Here is a 19,503-nt window from a genome sequence, read left to right on the forward strand (position 1 = left end):
ACTCCATAAACGCATCACGGTGAAAGTTCCCGGAATTAAAGGTGCTCCTAGGAGCCTTCTGCATCTCATTTTACGTCAAGCCCCGATGTGTCAGGGCTAACAGCTGCCATCGAAGAACGTGGTAAAACATCTAGTGGTTTCACTGCCACAGATGCTAAGGCAGCTGAGAAACCTTCTAGGGTTTCTCCTTCTGAGGAGAGGAATACGACAGCCACCTCGCTGCCCATGACTGGGCTACCTGTGGGTACCAGGTAAAGATACACGTTGATGCCCACGTTGCTCCTGGCATCCAGCTGTAATTCACTCCAGCACTGCATCCCAACTGGACATCAGACAACCCAGGGCAATGAGCCCTACAGATGATCTTTCAGCATTCACGGCTGCATCTGATTTAGAGCATGAGCTGCCTGAGGCACATTTGGTCTGTGTTTCATTCATCTAATGCAATAAGCTCACCTAGGATGCTGACAGATGCTCCCTTGCTCTGGAGAGTAACACTGCCATCTGCATTTTGATACACACACCAGCAAGTGCCGACCACTGCTAAGAATTTCTGCCCACATGCCATAAAATGGATGCAGCAGGGATTAAAAGAGGACGAGGACAGCAGCAGCTCATGAGTCAACTGACACAACCTTTACAGAAGTGCTGGAAGCATCATGTAGCATTCAGGCATTTTTCTTAACACAGATCACCCAGTCACCAATCCAAACCAACAGACTGCTTAGAAAACCGCAGCAGAACAGAGCAGTAAAAAGATGTCATTCCCCTCCTCTTTGGCCCAGTTCACTTTTTTTTTTTTTTTTTTTTTTTTTTTTTTAATTAGAGGAGCCACAGTTTTGTTAGAAGCGTAACTGCTAATTTGGAGGTTAAAAAAAGTCCTGAATTTCTGTCCCAAAGCATCTGTTTTAACAATATTGTTTTTTTTATAATTCCTAGTAAAACTTCAAGATTTGGAATCAGTGTTTTATATTATTTCTTAAAGCCCAGGTTCCCAGAGTACGATGATTACATGAAGAAAAATAACATCCTGTTCACTTTTAAATGAGCGGTGTTTCCAGTCCCCTGTGGACACAGAGAAAACCTGAACACACAAAACTCAAAGGAAAACCACTTCCAGCAAAGGGCAAAAGAAAAATTCCCAATCCGTTTTCCTTTTCTAGGTTTTTAGGTGCCTCCTAGTGTGGTCCGGGGATAGGAATAGCTGACTCATCATTTTGAATGCCTGGGACTGACAAAACATTGGTATTGCTATTAAGTTTTATGTTCATTTTGTCCGTGTTCTCAATAAAGGAACAGGAACAAAGCACTCTGAGCTCAGCAGTAGGGTGCCTGCTGACACAGAGCTGTGGATCAAGCCCTAGCTGACGTTTTAAGTCCTTTTGCACTGTTTCTCGCCAAGTAATTGATTGGGAGAAAGGTCTTTGCTGCGGAGGCAGTACTCTAGATGACGTCTGGCTTGAAGGTGTAGATTAGAGGCTGACTCAGGAGCTAAACTATAAATGAAAATAGTGCTTTTTTGAGACTTTTCATATTTACCAAAACATGAAGAGCTCTTTGCAAAGGAGACATTTCAGTCAAGAACTCTGACTACACACACCAGCTTACAACTGGGAGGTGAGAGGATATGCAATAACATTATACTGGAAAAGCAACAATTATTGCTTGCACTCAGGATTGCCTTTTTGGATCATGGTGTTTGGATAGCATAGGAACATGGCGCTGTACCTCAAAGAAACCATAAATGAGCAAAATTCAGAGAGAACTCTGTCACAGCCTAAACCCAGAAAAAAAAAAACATTTTTACTTGACTACACAATCAGTGTAGTCAATCACTTGGCCAAGACATTCTGGATCTACATTTTCACACAAAACCCTTACGTTTGGTTTTAAGATAACTCAGTCCCAACCTTCAGAAACGCTGTGGGGCTTTGGACACTCTGAAAAAGAAACAGCTGTCTTGGGTTTGCCACATATATTCAGTGGATCCTCTTGGGAACTCAGAGCAGTATTTCCCATCCTCAATTCCCCATCTGGTGATCACAATACCTGCCTGTCTTTCTAGGAAAGGTGTGACGCTTTCAAGGTGTGAATCACAGTTCACAACACGGTGTTGGAACGTAAGCTTGGCACTGGGATTATTATTATTATTGGAAGAGCATTTTTAAAAGCCAATCTGAAAGTAAAAGTCCCTTTCTCTTCAAAGGGAAAGCCCATTTTTGCTCAAGTATTTGTCTACTGAACTGTCATCATAGAGACTGTAGGCTCACGTGCATCACTTCCTCCTTTTGCCTAGAAATCTTAAAATTTCAGAGGGGGAATCCGGGCGCGTTTCTATTTTCAATTACCTACATCCAGCCAGTTGCTGCTGCAGAGCCGTTCAATCTGCACGGCTGGCAACACCCCTAAGGGCTGAGGCTGAGCTATTCATAGGACAGCACATTCATAGGACAGCACATTCATAGGACAGCACGCTGGCCCGGAGCGGGCTCGCAGGCGGCCGCAGCAGCTGCTGGCCCGGCCGTAGCAAGGCGAAGGGAGCAAGGGAGAGCACGTGGGAGGAGGGAGGTGCGGGGTGAGGGGACAGACATGGGGCAGAGTGTTCATGGCTGATGTTTAATTCTCGGAATTGCCAAAATCATGCTAATGATTGTAGCAATTGTAACTCCACAATGGTTTTGTGTTGTGGGAGACCGTGCTTGCGTGCTGCAGTTTGCGTTCGGCGCTCTGGCTGCGCGGTATCTGCGGCATACGTGGTCCGAGGGGGGGATTCCTGTTGCACAACAGAGCAGCCAAAAGGGCCAGCAGCTGCCACTCCTTTCAGGATGCCAAAGTGGTACCTGCTAAACCAGGACTACCTGCCACAGCCAAGAGAAACATTCAGCAAGGATTACGAAGATGACTGCTCTTTCTTATTTATAGCAACTGCTACGAGTTGTGTGTCCATCCTTTTTAATAACCATGCCCCCATCCCTCTCTTTCCCACAGGCTCATTCGCAGTTATAACCACTTGTTTATACACCTGGCCTTAAGGCAGGCGCTGATCTCGCTAATATTTGAGTTAGATTTACACACTTCGGCAGCCTGACCAAGTTTAATACAAAATTGCTTTTAACATCGGTTTTAACTCAGTTACAACAGCCAAAAAAATATCAGCAGATCTGAATTAAGGTGGCTGCAGCTGCAGCAAGAGTAGCCACCAAAAACTGAACCAACGAAACCAGGCAGCAGCTTGTTCTCATGTTGTGCTTAGTGAGTTTCGCAGCTACTGTCTGGGTGACAGCTGAGAAGCCACCGAGTGTCTTACCCTGCTCTGCTCCAGCCTCCTCCTGGCCTGCCCCCAGCTCTGCCAGCCCTTCGCTCCACAACACACCGGGACCCCAAGGCTTCCACAGGTACCTGCTCAGCACGTACTGGAGGAAAGCGACCACACCATGAATGAAAACCCCACATCAAAAGGGAAGGAGAGGAGGATGAGCCCTGACTGCCACTTTAAGCAGCAGGCTCCAGCATGGAGCACAACCCCCTAGAGGTAAATGCTGTGTGTCCTCACGGTTACTCCGGTCATTTGGGATATGGCAAGGGGACACGCAGCCCCTCTGTGAATGCTTGCAGGCATTTCTCCAAAAGCTTTGCTACCACGAGAGCTGGCAGTATTATGTTTGGTATTACGAAAGATCAAAATGATCACCACTTGGTCCTAGTTCAAAAGCGCTCTACCAGGGCGAAGTCAGCAGACTCCTGATGGAGCCACGGTTCCCTTCCCAGGCTTATTTTACCTGGCAGCCGTGCTCCATAAAAACTGTACTGGCACGCAGTTACTCTCCCCCAGCAAGCAGAGATTGAAAAGCGAAAGGCACCCAACCACCAGCATCACGAGCACCTCACAGTTAAACTTTGGCAGATTTCTGCTCCCAGCTCTGGGCAATGCAGGTGGAGGAGTGAGGGGATGAGCCAAGAGCCAGCCAAAGCCAAGGGCTGTGCCCAGCAGCAAGGCTAAAAGGAGCTGCTGCTCCACCTCCGGGAGGAATTGCCCGAGGAATGTCCTCCCTAGGATGGCAGGGCCACCCAAGGACCAGTTCCCATCTGCCTCCCTGGAGCAGGAGCCGGCCTCCGCAGCTGCAAAACCAAACGGGCTCTGAGCGCCTCCCCTGCCCAGCAGCTGTACTGGCTATTTTCTGCTGAACCACGGCCGCAGTATTTTCAGCCAAAGCGCCTGGATGCACTGCACGCACACAGAGGGGGGAAGGTCTGTCTGCGTGTAGACTGAAGCTTGTGAACTGTGTCATTTTCCCCTGCTATATATAACCTGAAAAAACGGGACTTTAATGGATTTATTCTCAACCTCCTGGAAACGCACAAAGACGCGAGGCATTACGTGCTCAGTGCAGTTACTACATGTGATTTGCCTATGTTGTGAAGAAGCTTGCTAGAAACGCATCCTGGGTGTCATGAACTCAACAGCTTACAGCCCCTCTGCCAAACAGAAGTCTGTCACAAGTTGCTAAATACATAACCATGCAAGCTACAGACACCCACAGGCTGATAAGTCAGAATTTCAGGCTGACAAGCCTGCTGCACACCAGCTAGAAACCAAAAGGTCTCGATTCCTGGCTCTGCCATGGGCTTGCCGCATGGATTTGGAGCGATTGAGAAGTCCAAGCCTTGGTCACGCTCCGTGCCCCAGGAGATGAGACCTGCAGGCTGTACCGACTCGCTCTGCCCAGGGCTGGGGACAGGCAGGCTTTGAAGACAGCGAACTGCTCAGATGCCACGCAGTAATCGTGCGCTGCCAAGTCTGGAGAAAATGATACTACCAGGCCAGTACTTTACAGTAAAACTATTTGGGGGTGAGAGAATTAGAAATGAAAACACCGATGTACGCTGGCACAGAAACCCTAACTTTGAGCAGCAATGGATCCGAGCTGTACAAAAGTCTGTACAAACAGCAGGCATGCACCAGATGCAGCAGACTGTTTCCTCAACATGGAGAAGGCACCAGCAATTCGTGGCTCTTCTGCTGTTAACTACATAAATCTTTAAACTTGGAAGTAAGCTTTCTTTTATCCCCTGGCTCTAGGAGAATGGCTTGTCAGCAAATCCTCTCTGATGAAGGAGGAAAAAGAAAGAAGAAAATTGCTGGTCTACGGTCTTTACATGGGGTCCCCATGAGAATCTCCTTAGTCGTGCTGCTTGTTGGGATGAGGCTTTCATGGGCAGCCCCAGGTGTCCACCGCTTCCCCCCATACGCTGAGCTGGGGTGAGGATAACAATAAAGATTTTAGTATCACCTGGTAGGACTGACTAAAAGGAGAGTTTTGCCAAGACCAGACATATTTGTAAGGGTAGCTTCATTAAAACACTACATGAGCTAAGGCTCCTCTGAGTTAGGACAGCAAGTTCTGGTCCTGGGTACATCAGAAGCTGTAATGTGAGTTTAAGATTTCAACTTCTCACAATTTGGACAAGAAAAAAAAAAAAAAAAAAAAAAAAAAAAAAAGCTTACTTCAACTTTTTACAAATCTAGATACACAATTTAACACTGAAAAGTTTTTCTTAGCTTAACAGGAATACCTTTGCTTGCTGTTTGCTGCCAACTGGCCAGTTTACACTGCTAGCTTTAGAGGGGGCCAAAGCTCTCCCCGTTTGGTACTCAGCACGTTCAGGCAGCGAGGGATACCACAAAACCACATTAGTTAAGGTTACACAGAGTTGACAACACGCGCTCCCATTAATAGTAACAAGTCAGCACAAGCTGTTTGAGACAGCATCCACAAATAAGCTGTGCATACGCACGCTAGCGCTAGGTGCTTATTTTTATATTTTCCAATGCTCATGATAGAAAAATAGATGGGTATTAACGAGATGCTTTAATTTGCCTGAGCACTAACTAGATCCTCGTAGTGTAGCACACTTGAGCAGCATTTTACAACAAGCTGTGTTTTGAAAAACCATTTACTACGGGAAAGCAGGGCTACGACAGAAATAACAGATGAACTTAGCTTGCATAAATGGGACTGGTCTGTGCTTGGCTCAGTGAGGTCGCAGTGAAGTCAGCCTTTTTGGTAAGAATCTCACCCTTCAGCTACCAGCTTTTTGGAAATGAGGCTGTTTCCTGTAATTCTCCTCGAATGGGGTTTATTGCTGTTTTCAGGCCTCACAAACCCACGAAGGACTGGCTGAGTGCTGCTTCCCTTAGGGCTGCACGCAGACCCAAAAAGTTGCTCTGCTTTGGCCAACCAACAACTGCTCGATGTCGGATGGGAGGCACTCGGTCTGAACGCACAGCTTCAGCTGCACCCGGGTCCGGTGGGATTATTTTAGTCTCTGCTGGTTACGGCAGGGAAGCGCGCTGAGGTCATGTGAGACCCAGCCACACGCTCACACGCCGAGAAGTTTTCATGTAAGAAATCCCCAACTTTAAAAAAAAAAAAAAAAAAAAAAAAAAAAAAAAAAAAAACAACAAACATGCTGCTTTTCTATATATACTCCGGGTCTCCTTGGGGGGGTCTCCTGCACCCCCCGGGGCCGGGCCCTTTTTTCTGGGGCGCTCTTTTTGTTCCTCCTCCAAAGCCGAGGGGGGGGCTGCGCAATGGGGCCCGTCCAGCGCCACCACCCCTCGCCACGCAGGCTGCCGCACCGCCTCGGCCAGGGGACCCGCTTGGATGGCCTAAAATACCCGTAAGAAAAAAGAAAAAAGGGAAAGGACCCGAGTCCAGTCCCGGCTGGGTGTCTCACCTGTCCGGCGGTGTCGTAGAGCCCCAGCAGGTACTGCTTGCCCCCCACGGTGACGCTGACTGCAAGGAGGGAGAAACGGAGCCGGTGAGGCGAGGCAGGGCAGGGCAGGGCAGGGCAGGGCAGGGGCGATCCGTGCGGGCACCCCCTGCCTCCTCCCTCCCTCCCTCCCTGCCTCCCTCCTTCCCTCCCCTCGCCCCCCTCACCTGCGTAGTGGTCGAACACGGTGGGCACGTACTCCTCGGGGAAGGCATCGTTGGCGTAGCTCATCAGCAGGCACGTCTTGCCCACCGCGCCGTCCCCCACCACCACGCACTTCAGCATGACCGCGGCGCTGCCATGGGCCATGGCCGGAGCCCGCCCTCATGGCGCCGGGCCCCCCGCCACCATCGCTGCCTCCTTCTCCTCCTCCTTCTCCTCAGCGGGCGGCCCCCCCGCCATCCGCCGCCGCCGCCGCGCTGGGCCCGGCGGGAGCCGCCTTCCCCCGGCCGCGGCCGCGCAGGGGAAGTGCGGGCCGGAGGGAGGCGGAGGGCGGCCGCGCCTGGGCGAGGAGGAGGCGGGCGGCGGCGTCCTGAGGCGGCGAGGGGAGCTCCCGCCGTGGTGCTTTGGGAGGCTGCCGCCCAGCTGAGCGGCCTCGAGCCTTTTCCAACCTGAGCGATGCCACGCTTCCGTGACATACTGGGTGTCCCCAGCCCTGGCAGCGGTGCCCCAGGCTGTGCAGTCAGTGGGGAGTGTGCTCCCTCCGTCCTGCTGCTTGCAGAATCGCCAGTGTTGCTTCACAGAATCAGCCCTCAGCACTTGCACAATCTCAGCCAAATGGGTCTCATCCATGCCATGCCTCCGTCTCGCAGACCGATTAGTCTGCGCTAAACATTGAGAGCAAATGAGGATGGGGAGCTGGTAAACGAAAATGCTCGCCTTGGATCTCCTTGCCACACAGCACAGCCACGGGGAGTAGTAGCATGTCTGTGCAAGTGGAACCTCATAAAACGTCCTAAAAGCCCCACGGCCAACACAGAGCTATGAAATCTACCTTAGGAGGCAAGGGTTGTAAATGCCCAGGCTGTTTCATCCACAGAGTGTTTCTTGTACTTGTTTTTCACCCTCTATAGATGTTTTCCTGCAAGAACACACTGCAATTCAATAAGAAGGATTTATGAGAAATCTTCTTTTTTTTGTGACAATTTTTATTTCTAAGGACATTTTTTGACTAGTTCCAACTTATGAACTCAACCGTTACGTCAGCATCGCATGTGAGTGCTAAAAAGTCTTTTTTTTCATATTATGAATTTAAATTTTACTTTCTAGGACTTCAATAAGACCTCTCTATACGTGTGAGGCAGAGCACTCACTGTGAGGAAGAAGCAGAGCTAGGCTACTTTAGGAGTAAGGCCTATTCCAAACATTCAGGTCAGTAATGGAGGGAGACGTGCAGACAAGATCCAATAGACTATGGGAAGTCTGTGAGGGGAGAAATCAATGGAAATCCCATAGTTGACCATGCAGCTAGATGACAGAAGATAAATACGTATTGGAAAGCAATTTCTGGGGTATACAAACTTCTGGAAATGAGAACATGGGATGAGAAGTAGAATCAGAATGTCCTTTGTGTGAATTAGCAGCAGTGGGGAAAAGAGATGGAGCCAGGCCTTTGTAAGCAGCAAAAAATAAAATAAAATAAAATAAAATAAAATAAAATAAAATAAAATAAAATAAAATAAAATAAAATAAAATAAAATAAAACAAAACAAAACAAAACAAAACAAAACCAACAACAAACAAAACACACAAAACAAAAACCTATTTGGTCTATGGATCCGGGGAGTTAAGTGTTAACCTGGCTAAACTCAACAAATTTTATAAAGATAAATCTGTCCACCTGAATTACTAACTTATTTCTAAATTTCATCTCTAAATTTACACAAAATTGTTATATTCATCAGTTGTGCTACCACTCTCTGTTGTGAGTACACTCCAGCATTTCTCCATCCAGATCCTTTTGGTGATGCTGCTAGATAAACCGCTGTGTCTCACTTTGTCACCAAATTGTCATGTGCCACTAATGGTGACATCTCACCACAGAGGCGAATGTCTTCCCACGGTGGGTGAAAAGACTTCATGGAAGAAGCCAGTACTTGAGGAAGCATCCCAAAAAACTCCAGGTCCCAGCAGTAGCTCCAAATGATACGTGAGTAACGCTCATATTAGTCCCACAAAAGTCAATCAGAGGATGTGGTTTTTTAGGCATGCCTGGGTTTGCAAGATTGGAGCCATGGTTTAAGATTCTCTACAATACTTACAGGCTTACAAGAAATGTAAAGTCTTTGTGAAAGTCAGTAGAAAGGGCAATGTCATCTGAATGTCCTGTTTGCAGCCTATCATCTTTCAGACCAATCAATCTCTCGTTTTCAAACAGAGTTCTCAGTGGTGTAAGCAGCAGAAGGTAATACCGGAATGGACATAACACAAGCCCGTATTTCAGTCTGAATGATTTATTGACACCATAAACGGTGAGAACACCATTTCTGCAATTTATGAATCAGATCATTAAGTTTTGCTTGTCTATCCAAGATTAGGTAATGCAGAGATTGTTGTATAGAGCTAATACAGAGGAAACATTACATATTTCTACTGTGCTAAAAATGGATAGGCAGTTCAATAGCTGCAGATACAATTCTTTTGGAATCTCAGCATCTAAGCCATCTCCAATATTTTTTTTTCATAATTTACAAGAGCAGTGATACTAATTTCCTCTCAGTTTAAAGGGTCCCACCTGCGTGCTTGCTTCCCTCGCAACGTTTTTCTTGAATATGGTGACGGTCTCCATGCAGAAAGCATGCGGTCTGTAAAATTAGAATAAAAGAAATAAAGAAAATTATAGGCCATCAGCTGTAGTCATCTGATTGTTTGAGCACACTTGCTCTTTACAGTGCTTGTGGCAATCCTCCGTTATATGGAAAGCCCCTGCACAGGCCTCTTGAATTATCTAATCTTATCCTGTTATCCTATTACAGTTTGGGATACCTTATTAGCCACCCTAAATGATTTCCTTCCTCTTTGCATGGATGTAACTGAGATGGGAGCCTTTCCTTAACTTTATGGAAGTGTCATTACTTGTGTCTTACCAGCAGGGAAACAGTGACACCAGGGCCAAAACTAGAGCCCATTGCTGAGAGTGAGATACGATGTTTTAAAAATAAATTTGGCACTGGACACTGGAAAGTGTCACAATCACTAGTCTACATGCTTTTTCTTAATAACGTTAAGCTTTAAAGATGGTCAGAGAAAATATATCAGGGGAACTCTTTTCTCTGAAAAGACAGCTCCTTTGAGGTGAACACTTTCTGAAATCATGTGAATTCCATGAAGATGTTTCAGGAGAAGCAGAAAAATGTTCCGGCAGCTTCAAAGCATCCAGATTTTATAATTTTAGATCAAAACATTTCAATTTCTAAATAGTTATGGTTTCAATTTAAGTTATCATAGTGTTAGAGCATAGTGTAAGATAAATAAAAAAGTGACCTCATGAAACATTTCAATCATGCCCTTATTTTTTTCCCAAAAGTTTTTAAAGGGATTTTGAAAATTTCAGGTCGTATTCCTAATTAGTGCCCATACCATTCCTACCTGCTGCAAATCACAGGAGGAGGGTCCCAACAGGGAGAGCAAGGTTCTGCAAAGATCTCAGGTATGGACAGATGCAGTTGGTCTTGCCACAGTTTGAGAATCAGGAAGCAGAGACCCGGTGTTCCTCTCTCACTTTCCTCCATGCAAAGGCACTCGTGAGATACTCAGCTCCTTGGTTTTGTTTGTAGCTCCAAACAGCAGCATTTAAGTGACTATCAAATCCACTATCCATCTAGCAGAAGCAGTGAAGATAATGGATCTCCTGTCAGGTGGAATGCCTCTTGACTAAAATCAAGGAGAACTCAGCAGCAGCGCTAATGAACGAATTCTTTCGTAAGAAGGGAGATAAAAGTGACCTTAAAGGGGATATTACATCATTCTAAGCAATGCATTTAGGCAAGAGTAAAGATCCTAACACAAATGCTCTGGACATGGCACGGAAGCAGTGAGCTAGAGGTTGAGATGCCTTCAGACACCCGTTTCATCCTCTGGAAGGAAGAACTTCACTGGGTCTGTCTTCTGCAGAGATCAGCCAGCTAAGCTACTGCCGACATCAGTTTCCACGTTATTGCCACCCACTCTCCTTTCCAGGTGAGCACCCCTTCGTGGCACATGAGCACCCAGTCGGGTGGTTTTCATTGCCTTAGATATCTCCAAATGACTAGGTACCACAGTTCGGGACAGCTCTTCTGGTGCTATTCCCTATTCATTGAAGGGGCCTGAGCAGAATAAATCGCTTTTCAGCTATTTAGCACTGTGCTAAGTGTCAGAATGAAGCAATTCTCTTCCCCAGGCCAAAGTAGAGACAATTACTTGCAGTTCACCAGATATTTTGTTGGAGATAAAATCCACCTCACGGTGAGGTTTTTGTACACCGACAGTAACCACCATTGACAGCAGAGAAGAGAGGACAAAGCAAGCAAGGGCTTCCTCTGAGCACTTAGCATCCTCTTTTCATGCTACCTATATGATTCCATACATCACCATAGCATCAGAGCATCCCTTTCACTGTTGCTAAGAAATGTACACCTCTGACTCATTCCAGTGCTCAAGACTGAGTAGTCTAGCATGGCTGTTATGTACCACAGTGTACCAAAAAGGAGAAAGAATCAAGATCTTGAACCTTGGCTCCATGCTAGAGACCAGAAAAGGTATTCTTGTTACATGAATAGGACAGGATTTATTTCGGGAATTCTGACTCCTTCCATGGCTTGTAACATCCAGTGTAATGTGGGGGTAAGGAACGGTGATGGGTGGGATATTGGGAAGGGACGTGGATGGCAGAGAAGGGGAGAATTGAATGGAAAGGTGGAGAACCTTGCAGTCACCCCACTCAGTCCTGCTCTAGGAGCTGTACCTGTCCTGTGCTGGGAGGGAAAGAGTAAATCCTTCCCTGGCAGTCCTCTTCCACAACTTGTCATGTAATTTGGCATGTGGAGAATGCTGAAGGGAATCCAAAATAGATCTGAGGACAGAAATCCAGAGTTGGGGGAATCTAACATACTATATGTGAGCTGTTTGCTGTGAAGCATGCCTGCAACAGCAGAGAACCAGAGAGCAAAGAGAAACCCTAAGTGCTAATAGCTTATAAGATGCTAATGGCTTAATAGGGCTGGAAGGGAAGAGAGTGCTAGAAATTTTCTCAGGAAGGGTTATGTATATCCTGATAGGAAATGGAGGGAAGGGAGAAGAGGAGACACTCGTCATTTTCTTCTTCTGAGGTGTTTGTTGTAACCAATGTGAAGCCATCATTTCTGAGGATTCTCTCACCACACTGGCAGAAACTTCACCTTCCCAGTATTTCAGCAAGTGGTAGTGACACCTCTCCCAGCACAAGAGAGAGAGCAGGGCCTGGCAATGACAGAGTTCCCTTTGCTCATTTCAGTAGTGCTGTTGTCGCAGTGGTAACTACAAGCACCCAAAGAACCTCTAAGATCTTTGAAAAATATGTCTCTATTAGAAACGCTACTTTGCAGAAAACGTTTAGTAACGTATGGTTAAGATTGCAACTTGTTTCCATAAAGTCGAGTTCAGCATATTTTAAACCTCTGAGAAACCAGAAAGTACAGAGTATAATAGAGCAGTATGAACTCCAGTCTTTATAGCAGTGCCTGCAATGGAAATAATTCACTGTTCCAGTAAGCATCTTTCAGAGAAGATAGTATATAACCAGTATGGCACAGGCACACCTTCCCTTTGGGAAAGGGCGCTGCATTTACACTTACACTTCCTTTATATATATACACTGACCCAATTGCATAGAAACAGTTCCATAATAATTAAGTTTTCTCTTTCCTGCTAGACACCAGGTAACAATATGTGGTCCCATATATATTATTAAGCCCACAGAATATTTTTCCTACTTTGCCCGAGTGGCAGTGGCTAAAACGTTCTTGTGTCCCAGTGCTGACAGCGTACAGAGCTCAGCAGTGAGGAGAGGCAGGCGGTGGTTATCTCAGGATATATATATGTATACATACACACACGTTTTTCTTTTGTTCCCACCCCCAGAAGGGATGAGTGCTGTGGGGTTGGGCTCCAGCTGTGAATTATGGCCTCCCATACATCCTGCCAGCACAGTTTACCCAGCCTGCTACCATTTGGCACAGCAGCGCTGAGCTGAGTAAATACCACCAGCTCCCCATCCCTGCTGCCAGCTCCCAGGAAGGAAAAATAAAGTTTGCCTGAATGTTGACCTAAGCGCTGTGTTACCTGGCTTCCAAAACTCTGAATTCTGCTGAAGCTGGTATTTTTTAGTGGCTCTAGCTACTGTTAGGAAGCCCCAGCTCTGCTTTAATTAAGGGTTTTCACCCATCAGTAAGAAGGGAAGGTGTTTGTATGAAGGACCTGAAATTCGCTCTTTCCTTGATCCTCAAAATATGACTTCTGCAGGCATCTTCGCGATTTATTGGGCCATGATTCATGAAGAAAAAGAAAAGCTGAAGTTACTCGAGTCCTGAGGTTTCTAGTAAGAACCAGATGCATGAGGGAAAGGCAGAGTGTTTTTGTTTTGTTTTGTTTTGTTTTTTCCTTCGGTGTGTGGGGGCTGGTGGTTTGGTTTTCAACATTTTCTTGCTGACGGGCTCTTTTATACCAGGTGGGGTTTACCACTGTTTTACTGTTTTCTTTATTGCTTTTATGAGTTCTGTTTTCAAAGGCAGTCAGAAAACACTGAGCTAAGGATAAGTAGGAATATGCAGGAGTGTGCTGCGACCAAGTTCACCGCCCATTAAATCACTACAGAAAGAGACGGTTGATGCTGGGCACAAACAAGAGAGATAGACCTGATCTAGATCTTTGTAGCAATAGTTGTAAAAAAAATCAGTGCTGGTATGAGTCAGCCCAGTCGCATCAGCTTCATGATGTCTGAATTTGGTCAGTGGAGGAATCTGAACAAAGAAGGTCTTGCCTTAGAAATAAATTTGACACGGCCTTTGCGCTGCAGAGCAGTGCAGGAGATGGACAAAATGATTTCAGGCACAAACAACTCCAACACTCCCAAAAGGAAGATTTCTGTGGCAACCAGTAATTATGTGTGATTGGAACCAGACAAAATATTTTCAGAGCTGTTTCTTCCTGAGTCAAAATGAGCTTCTTTTAAAATGAACACATTCTTAAATGAAACGGAACGTCTTCACATATGTTCCAACTTGTGCCCCATGCCTCTCCCAGAAATAAGTAATATGATCACTCATTTGCTAGAGCAACTGCCAAAATGCTGGGAATAATGGCTGTAAATCTTCTGAATTTCAAGCTTGCTGAGTTGTTTTAGATTTGCCTGCTGGCTCCAGACAAATCGCAGTTCCCTTACTGGTCATCTTGCTTCATGCAAACTGAGAAAACAGTAGAAAACTACTTAATGTTTTCAGACAGAGGAACTGTGCTGTGTGTGCTGCCCTTTAGCTGGAAAAGATACAGAAGTTGCTGCTTCCTTGTGCGTGGATCTGTAGTGTCTTACTGACCACGAGAAACCCAAAGAGACAGACAGGAACTGAAGGACGTGAACATTTGCAGACATAGCAGTCCACCCAGTAAAGGCTTCAGAGAAAAGTAAAATAGGCCACCCTACACCTAACATAGTAACACTGCATAATTATAAGTGATCTTACGAAGTACTCCAAAATCACGGACAACTTTGAGTTAAAAAACTCATTTTCTTTATGTTGGTAGAACGGCACGGAGCATAGATATGTGGAAGTCAATTTTGTGAGTTTATGAGCAATGGTGTTGCATTAACAAAATGACGGATTAATTAAATCTATCATCATTAATGTACTTCTTTTGCAGGCAGAGTGAATCAGTCCTATTTGCTACATCATGCATTCCTCGAACGGCAATCTGTAGTAACCCAAACACCTTCAACCTCATTTGCATCATCTCTACCAATATGTACTCGCCTCCCAGGCAAATCTCAGGTTAGGGAAGTACCACCTGATCCAATGGTACTTTCAAGAAAAAGGATGGAAAAGAGTTAACTGTAGAAAGCACTAGCAGAACCAGAAAAGGAGCGTTCATGCTAATGACAGCTTTTGTGTAAGTGCCCTGCCACCTGTCTGACTGCCTGCAGGAAGCCAGCCTTTGTGCTCTGCTAGGGTATGCCTCAGAACATTTTAATGGGATATGGCCTGGATTTTAAAGAGCCATCACTACAGGGGAAAACTTGGTTCAAAAAATTACAGCCACGCTAGACTGCAAAATGAACAAAGCATTTCCAAACCTGACTGGGTCTGTGTGTGTGTGTTATTCCTATATATGCACAGAAGCTCTTTTTTTTTTTTTTTTTTGCAAGAATTATATTCTTCTATCATATTGTTTGTATTAAGAATCTATAGAGGTTTATTCTTCCCCAAAATCTGTGCCATGGAGTTATAATTCCATGAGTCCCACCTTACTTTAATTGGTTTCATTAAAATTTCTGCCCTCATGACTGTGAAGAAAAGGTGGAGATGGGAACTGTAGAGCTTCAAGCACTAGAAGAAATTTCAGCAAATCTGAGGATTGAATTTTGGGGTCTGACTCTTCATTTCACGTATTTGGGGTTAATAGCATGGTTACCCTCAAGACTAGAAGGGCTGAAAAAAAGTGCCGTAATGCTCTCACAAGGGTTAGAGAGGACATTTTCTATTATGCTTCCTTCCCCACCCCAAGACTAGTACCAAATTACATACGTTGCTTCAGATTTCCAACATTTCCCAATCTGGATTAATTTACATTTGGAGAGAGGGTGTGAATTAAACTGTTATAAAAGGCTTAGATGCAGTGCCAACTTGTTACTATGCTCTTTCAAGCATCGAATGCTTTTTCTATTAAGGAAGCTCTCAGAGAATTTCTTGCATCTGGAAATCTCTCTCGTTGTACGGCTTATTTATAAATGGAGAAGTAGCCATACACAAACAAATGCATTCATAACAAAGCAGCTCCTGGAGCCTTTGCTGCAGCTGGAGGCTCTGTTGTATTGTGGCCTATAGCAAGGTGTTGCCTTCTTCGTGGAGATTTCAATCTGAATAAAACCTAGCTGTTACAGGGGTGCAGAAAGCAAGACAAAAGACTGAAGCAACAAGACAAAAACAGGACAGAAGAGCACACACTGAATTGTTACAGCTGACACAGTGAAAACTCGCAGCCTGCAGCCTGAATGGCACTTACAGGCCAAAGTGAGAAGATGGGCCCGACGCCACTTCTTAATTCATTAGAAAGTGACTTCAGTTTGCATGCTTCATTTCACACATGCCACGGGCAGCATGCCTAGCCACGAGTGTGAAAGCCCTCCTCATCTTCTGCTCTCATTTCTTCCTGAATTCTCTTGTATAGCAAGTGCCTGCAGGCAGGTACTTCCAGTTTCTGCCAAGCAATGTGATATAACTCCTGTCCACTGCTGGCTGCAAACATCACATCTATGCCATGTTTTCTAATTAAGACTCTCGGGTGTTGGATGAGGCTTCATCTGATTCAAATTTGGCTTTGTAAAAGATGGTCTCATTCTAGCTGCTGTTGATATCAGTATCGGGGCTGTGCTAGTCACTAAGGATTCTGCTAGCAAATTGTATTCAAGTCCTGTTCAAATCCTCCCTTGGCAGCATTCAGAGAAACCTTTCCCCTATATATTATCTTAATCAATTAGCCTCTGCCAGTTTTTGTAGGCCCTGTAACAATTACTCAGGGATCACAGATTTCCCAGCGAGTGCAATTTCCATCCAGAACCATTATTGCCCAACATATCCTCCAGACTCTTCAGTATGTTCATCTACTTGTGACTAATAGCCTGTCCTCACTCTCAGCTCACGGCTACCTGCATAATCATCTTCCTTCCTTCAAACTAGGGAATATGGCAAAGAGTTTAGGGCTGAGCACCTTTAGTTTATCTCCACTGGGCCTGCAGAAGCAGAAGGGATTCAAAGCCTTCAGAGAGAATTGGTGGGGTTTTTTGTTTTGTTTTGTTTTGCTTTGCTTTGCTTTGTTTTGTTTTTCTGTTGTTCACTCATTTGAATCAACACCTAGAAGATCTTCAGAGATTTTGCATTCCCCTTTTACTGGATTTCTTCAGTCCACTGGGGTTATGTGGCTGGTATTGTGAGGCGGCTACAAAACACAGCTGTTCTCTCACATCACCAGTACCAACATCAGAGACAGCCTAAATGCTGTGGGCAAAGGTCCTAGTCCTTTCCATCAGTTCATCTTGGTTACTTTTCTCTCTGACTCTTTGCTGAGTGTGAAGACTGTAAGTGTATGTACCAGCATGCAATTCCTAAAATGTAAGTAGTAGTTTTATGTTGCTTAATAGATGAGATAGAGGTGAACTGATGTGAACTGGAATGTAAAGAAATTACCAGGTAGCACGTTTTAAATGAGCAGAAAACAACTGCTTTAACACTGTATACTAGTGTTGCAGAACTCATAGCCATCAGTTGTTATGGCAGCAAAAATGGATAGATGGGCTTTAAAACATTAAAAAGATTTGTGGAGGGTGGTCCCATCCTTAGCTATTAAGTACAATTGTCCAAATGCAACTTTCAAATCAGTAAACTGCTAAACTTTGTTTGCCAAAAGCTGCTATAAAGTTCTAGAAGAAACACTCTACAGGGAGAAACATTCCCTGAGCATCAGCTCTTGCACCCTGTTGAGGATACAATGTCAGTCTCAATGAACTTTGGAGTAGCACAAATGTTTTTGTATTTTGCTTTAAAATTCTGCATTTGGCTAATGCTTTGTGTGGCGATTGATCTGTGTCGTACAGGAACTTATACATACTGGTCCATGCATTTCTGGTGAATATGTCACTTGGAACCAATAGGATATTGTTGGACCCTAAGCAGTGAAATATATATAAGATAATTAGGGGGTTTCCTAGTAAACACATACTCTTCTCTGCCATAGCTCACAATATAGAAATCTTCCCTTACTTTTTATAAACATGTTAAATGGAAACTCAAAGGATGAGAACCTGTTCACTCTGTGCTTGCATTGCTTTTGAGTCTGTGATACAAAAAGGAGGCTGCAAAGTGATAGAAAACACCGGTGTGCTGCTGTACTGCTCCTGACAAAACCTGCAGCAGATCTGGCTATTCTGGTCATTGTAAAATAATCAATGAAAAAAAATACTACTCTGTCCAATGATATCCACCTACGAAGCCATGCTGCAGCTAAGGTGAGAACCATTCAGCCAGATAATTTGGAATAAAAGTCTCAAATCCCAGTTCCTCTAGGAAGGAGACTGCATTTACTCCTGCTCAGCCTAGCAGGCTCAGAGCTCTCCCGAAGCAGAGAGGTTAAATTCACCGCTCCAAGCAGTCCTACCCAGGAGACTGCCCTGAAGCTTTCAACAGGGAAAGGATTTAATTAACCAAATTCTCAGAATGTGATTTTCCTGGTATATTGCAATATTCGATATAATAAACGACTGCCAAAATGTATGCTGTGTGATTCATGGTACTGGTTTGTTTAGACAACTTTTAAGATGATCCCTAAGTACAGAAAGAGCTCAGGCACCAGAGGAGGAGGAGGGACTTCACTGAGCAGGTTTGAATGTCATAGATGCACAGTTATAGGTTAGTAATTGTATCACGGTTGACAGATGCTGCAGCAGCCATGTGACTAGAACATGACCTCATATTTCTGCTTTCTCCCCTCCTCCCAGTGATGAGGGTAGCGCTAGCACGTAAATAAGCAAAAGGCATTTACAGGAGGCTAGTTTGTGAGTTACTTAAAGGAGAAACCTGAATTTGGACCCACAGATATACTATGTATGGACTATTAAGCAGCTTCTCAACAGTGGCAATTACGCAAAACTCTTTTATCCTCTTGGGAAGCAAACTACAGTTGCTGTTAGGGTAAAAATATTGAATCACGAGTCACATGGGCTTAGATCATCACTTCCCAATGAAAAATCTGCAGGAGGGGCCGTAGAGGGAAGAAATGCCTCAATGATCTGTTCACAGGATTACCACACAAACAATGAGGCTGCTGCAAGCTCAGATGTCCTCCAGGGATCTGTGGGAGGATACTGCAGCAATAAGGAGGTTGTCTCTGCCCTGTCTCTGCCCAAGCGGCTCTGGATGCTCTGGCAAGATGATTTTGCAGGAGGCATATAAGAGCTTCTGTCTTTTTTCCAGGAGTCCAGGGGGCTAAGGACTTGCCAGGACAGCCTGGAATGGTGTTTCATTTATTGGGGATTTTCCAGAGGTACTGAGTGTCCCCATAAACCTGCCCATTCCTTTTTGCGTAGATTTTGGATCATGCAAGTCCCAAAAGGGTTCTTGGAGGAAGAAACAAGATGCTCTCTAGACAGCTGAACAACACTCAGCATGAAGGGCAACCCACCCTGGAAATTTACAAAGATGTGATCAGTCCTATAGGGATAATTTTCTATCATAGCACTGTTACACAGGGACCAAAGCTGGGGCTGCCTGAAAGTTAGAAGTTCTAGAAGTTAAATTAAAATCTCAGCTTTCATGCTGACCTCCTGACATGTTACACCATGCATGAAATGGCAATAGCAATTTTTTCCTGAGTTATCCCAACGGAAAGTGTTTTAAAAATGCAGAGATTTTTTTCATTTTTTAGTTTTCTCACTAATAAATCTCCAACTTACAATTGTTCCTAGAAAACAGACATGAAACTTTTCAGCATGGCTTCAATGTTGTT

General features: G+C 44.9%; 1 protein-coding gene and 1 long non-coding RNA gene across 3 annotated transcripts in view; one reads left to right on the plus strand and one right to left on the minus strand.

Moving 5' to 3' along the window:
* The window catches only part of RHOQ (ras homolog family member Q), a 22,108-nt gene extending 14,840 nt beyond the window's left edge, over nucleotides 1-7,268 (minus strand). Inside the window, exons 1-2 of one of the 2 annotated variants that reach the window (XM_084514872.1) lie at nucleotides 6,942-7,268; nucleotides 6,739-6,797 (exon numbers count right to left, since the gene is read on the minus strand). In XM_084514872.1, coding sequence (XP_084370998.1) covers nucleotides 6,739-6,797; nucleotides 6,942-7,083 — 201 coding nt within the window. In that variant the 5' untranslated portion in view covers nucleotides 7,084-7,268. The remainder of the gene's footprint in view (nucleotides 1-6,738; nucleotides 6,798-6,941) is intronic. The other variant, XM_084514871.1, reaches the window with a different exon arrangement.
* A 249-nt stretch (nucleotides 7,269-7,517) lies between these two features.
* Nucleotides 7,518-9,553, plus strand: LOC311434612. Its single transcript, XR_014691598.1, has 3 exons — nucleotides 7,518-8,145; nucleotides 8,818-8,923; nucleotides 9,152-9,553. It is a non-coding gene; the product is annotated as an uncharacterized lncRNA (long non-coding RNA).
* Nucleotides 9,554-19,503: the final 9,950 nt, after the last annotated feature.

Source organism: Aythya ferina (assembly GCF_964211825.1).
Source record: "Aythya ferina genome assembly, chromosome: 3".
Taxonomy (NCBI): domain Eukaryota; kingdom Metazoa; phylum Chordata; class Aves; order Anseriformes; family Anatidae; genus Aythya; species Aythya ferina.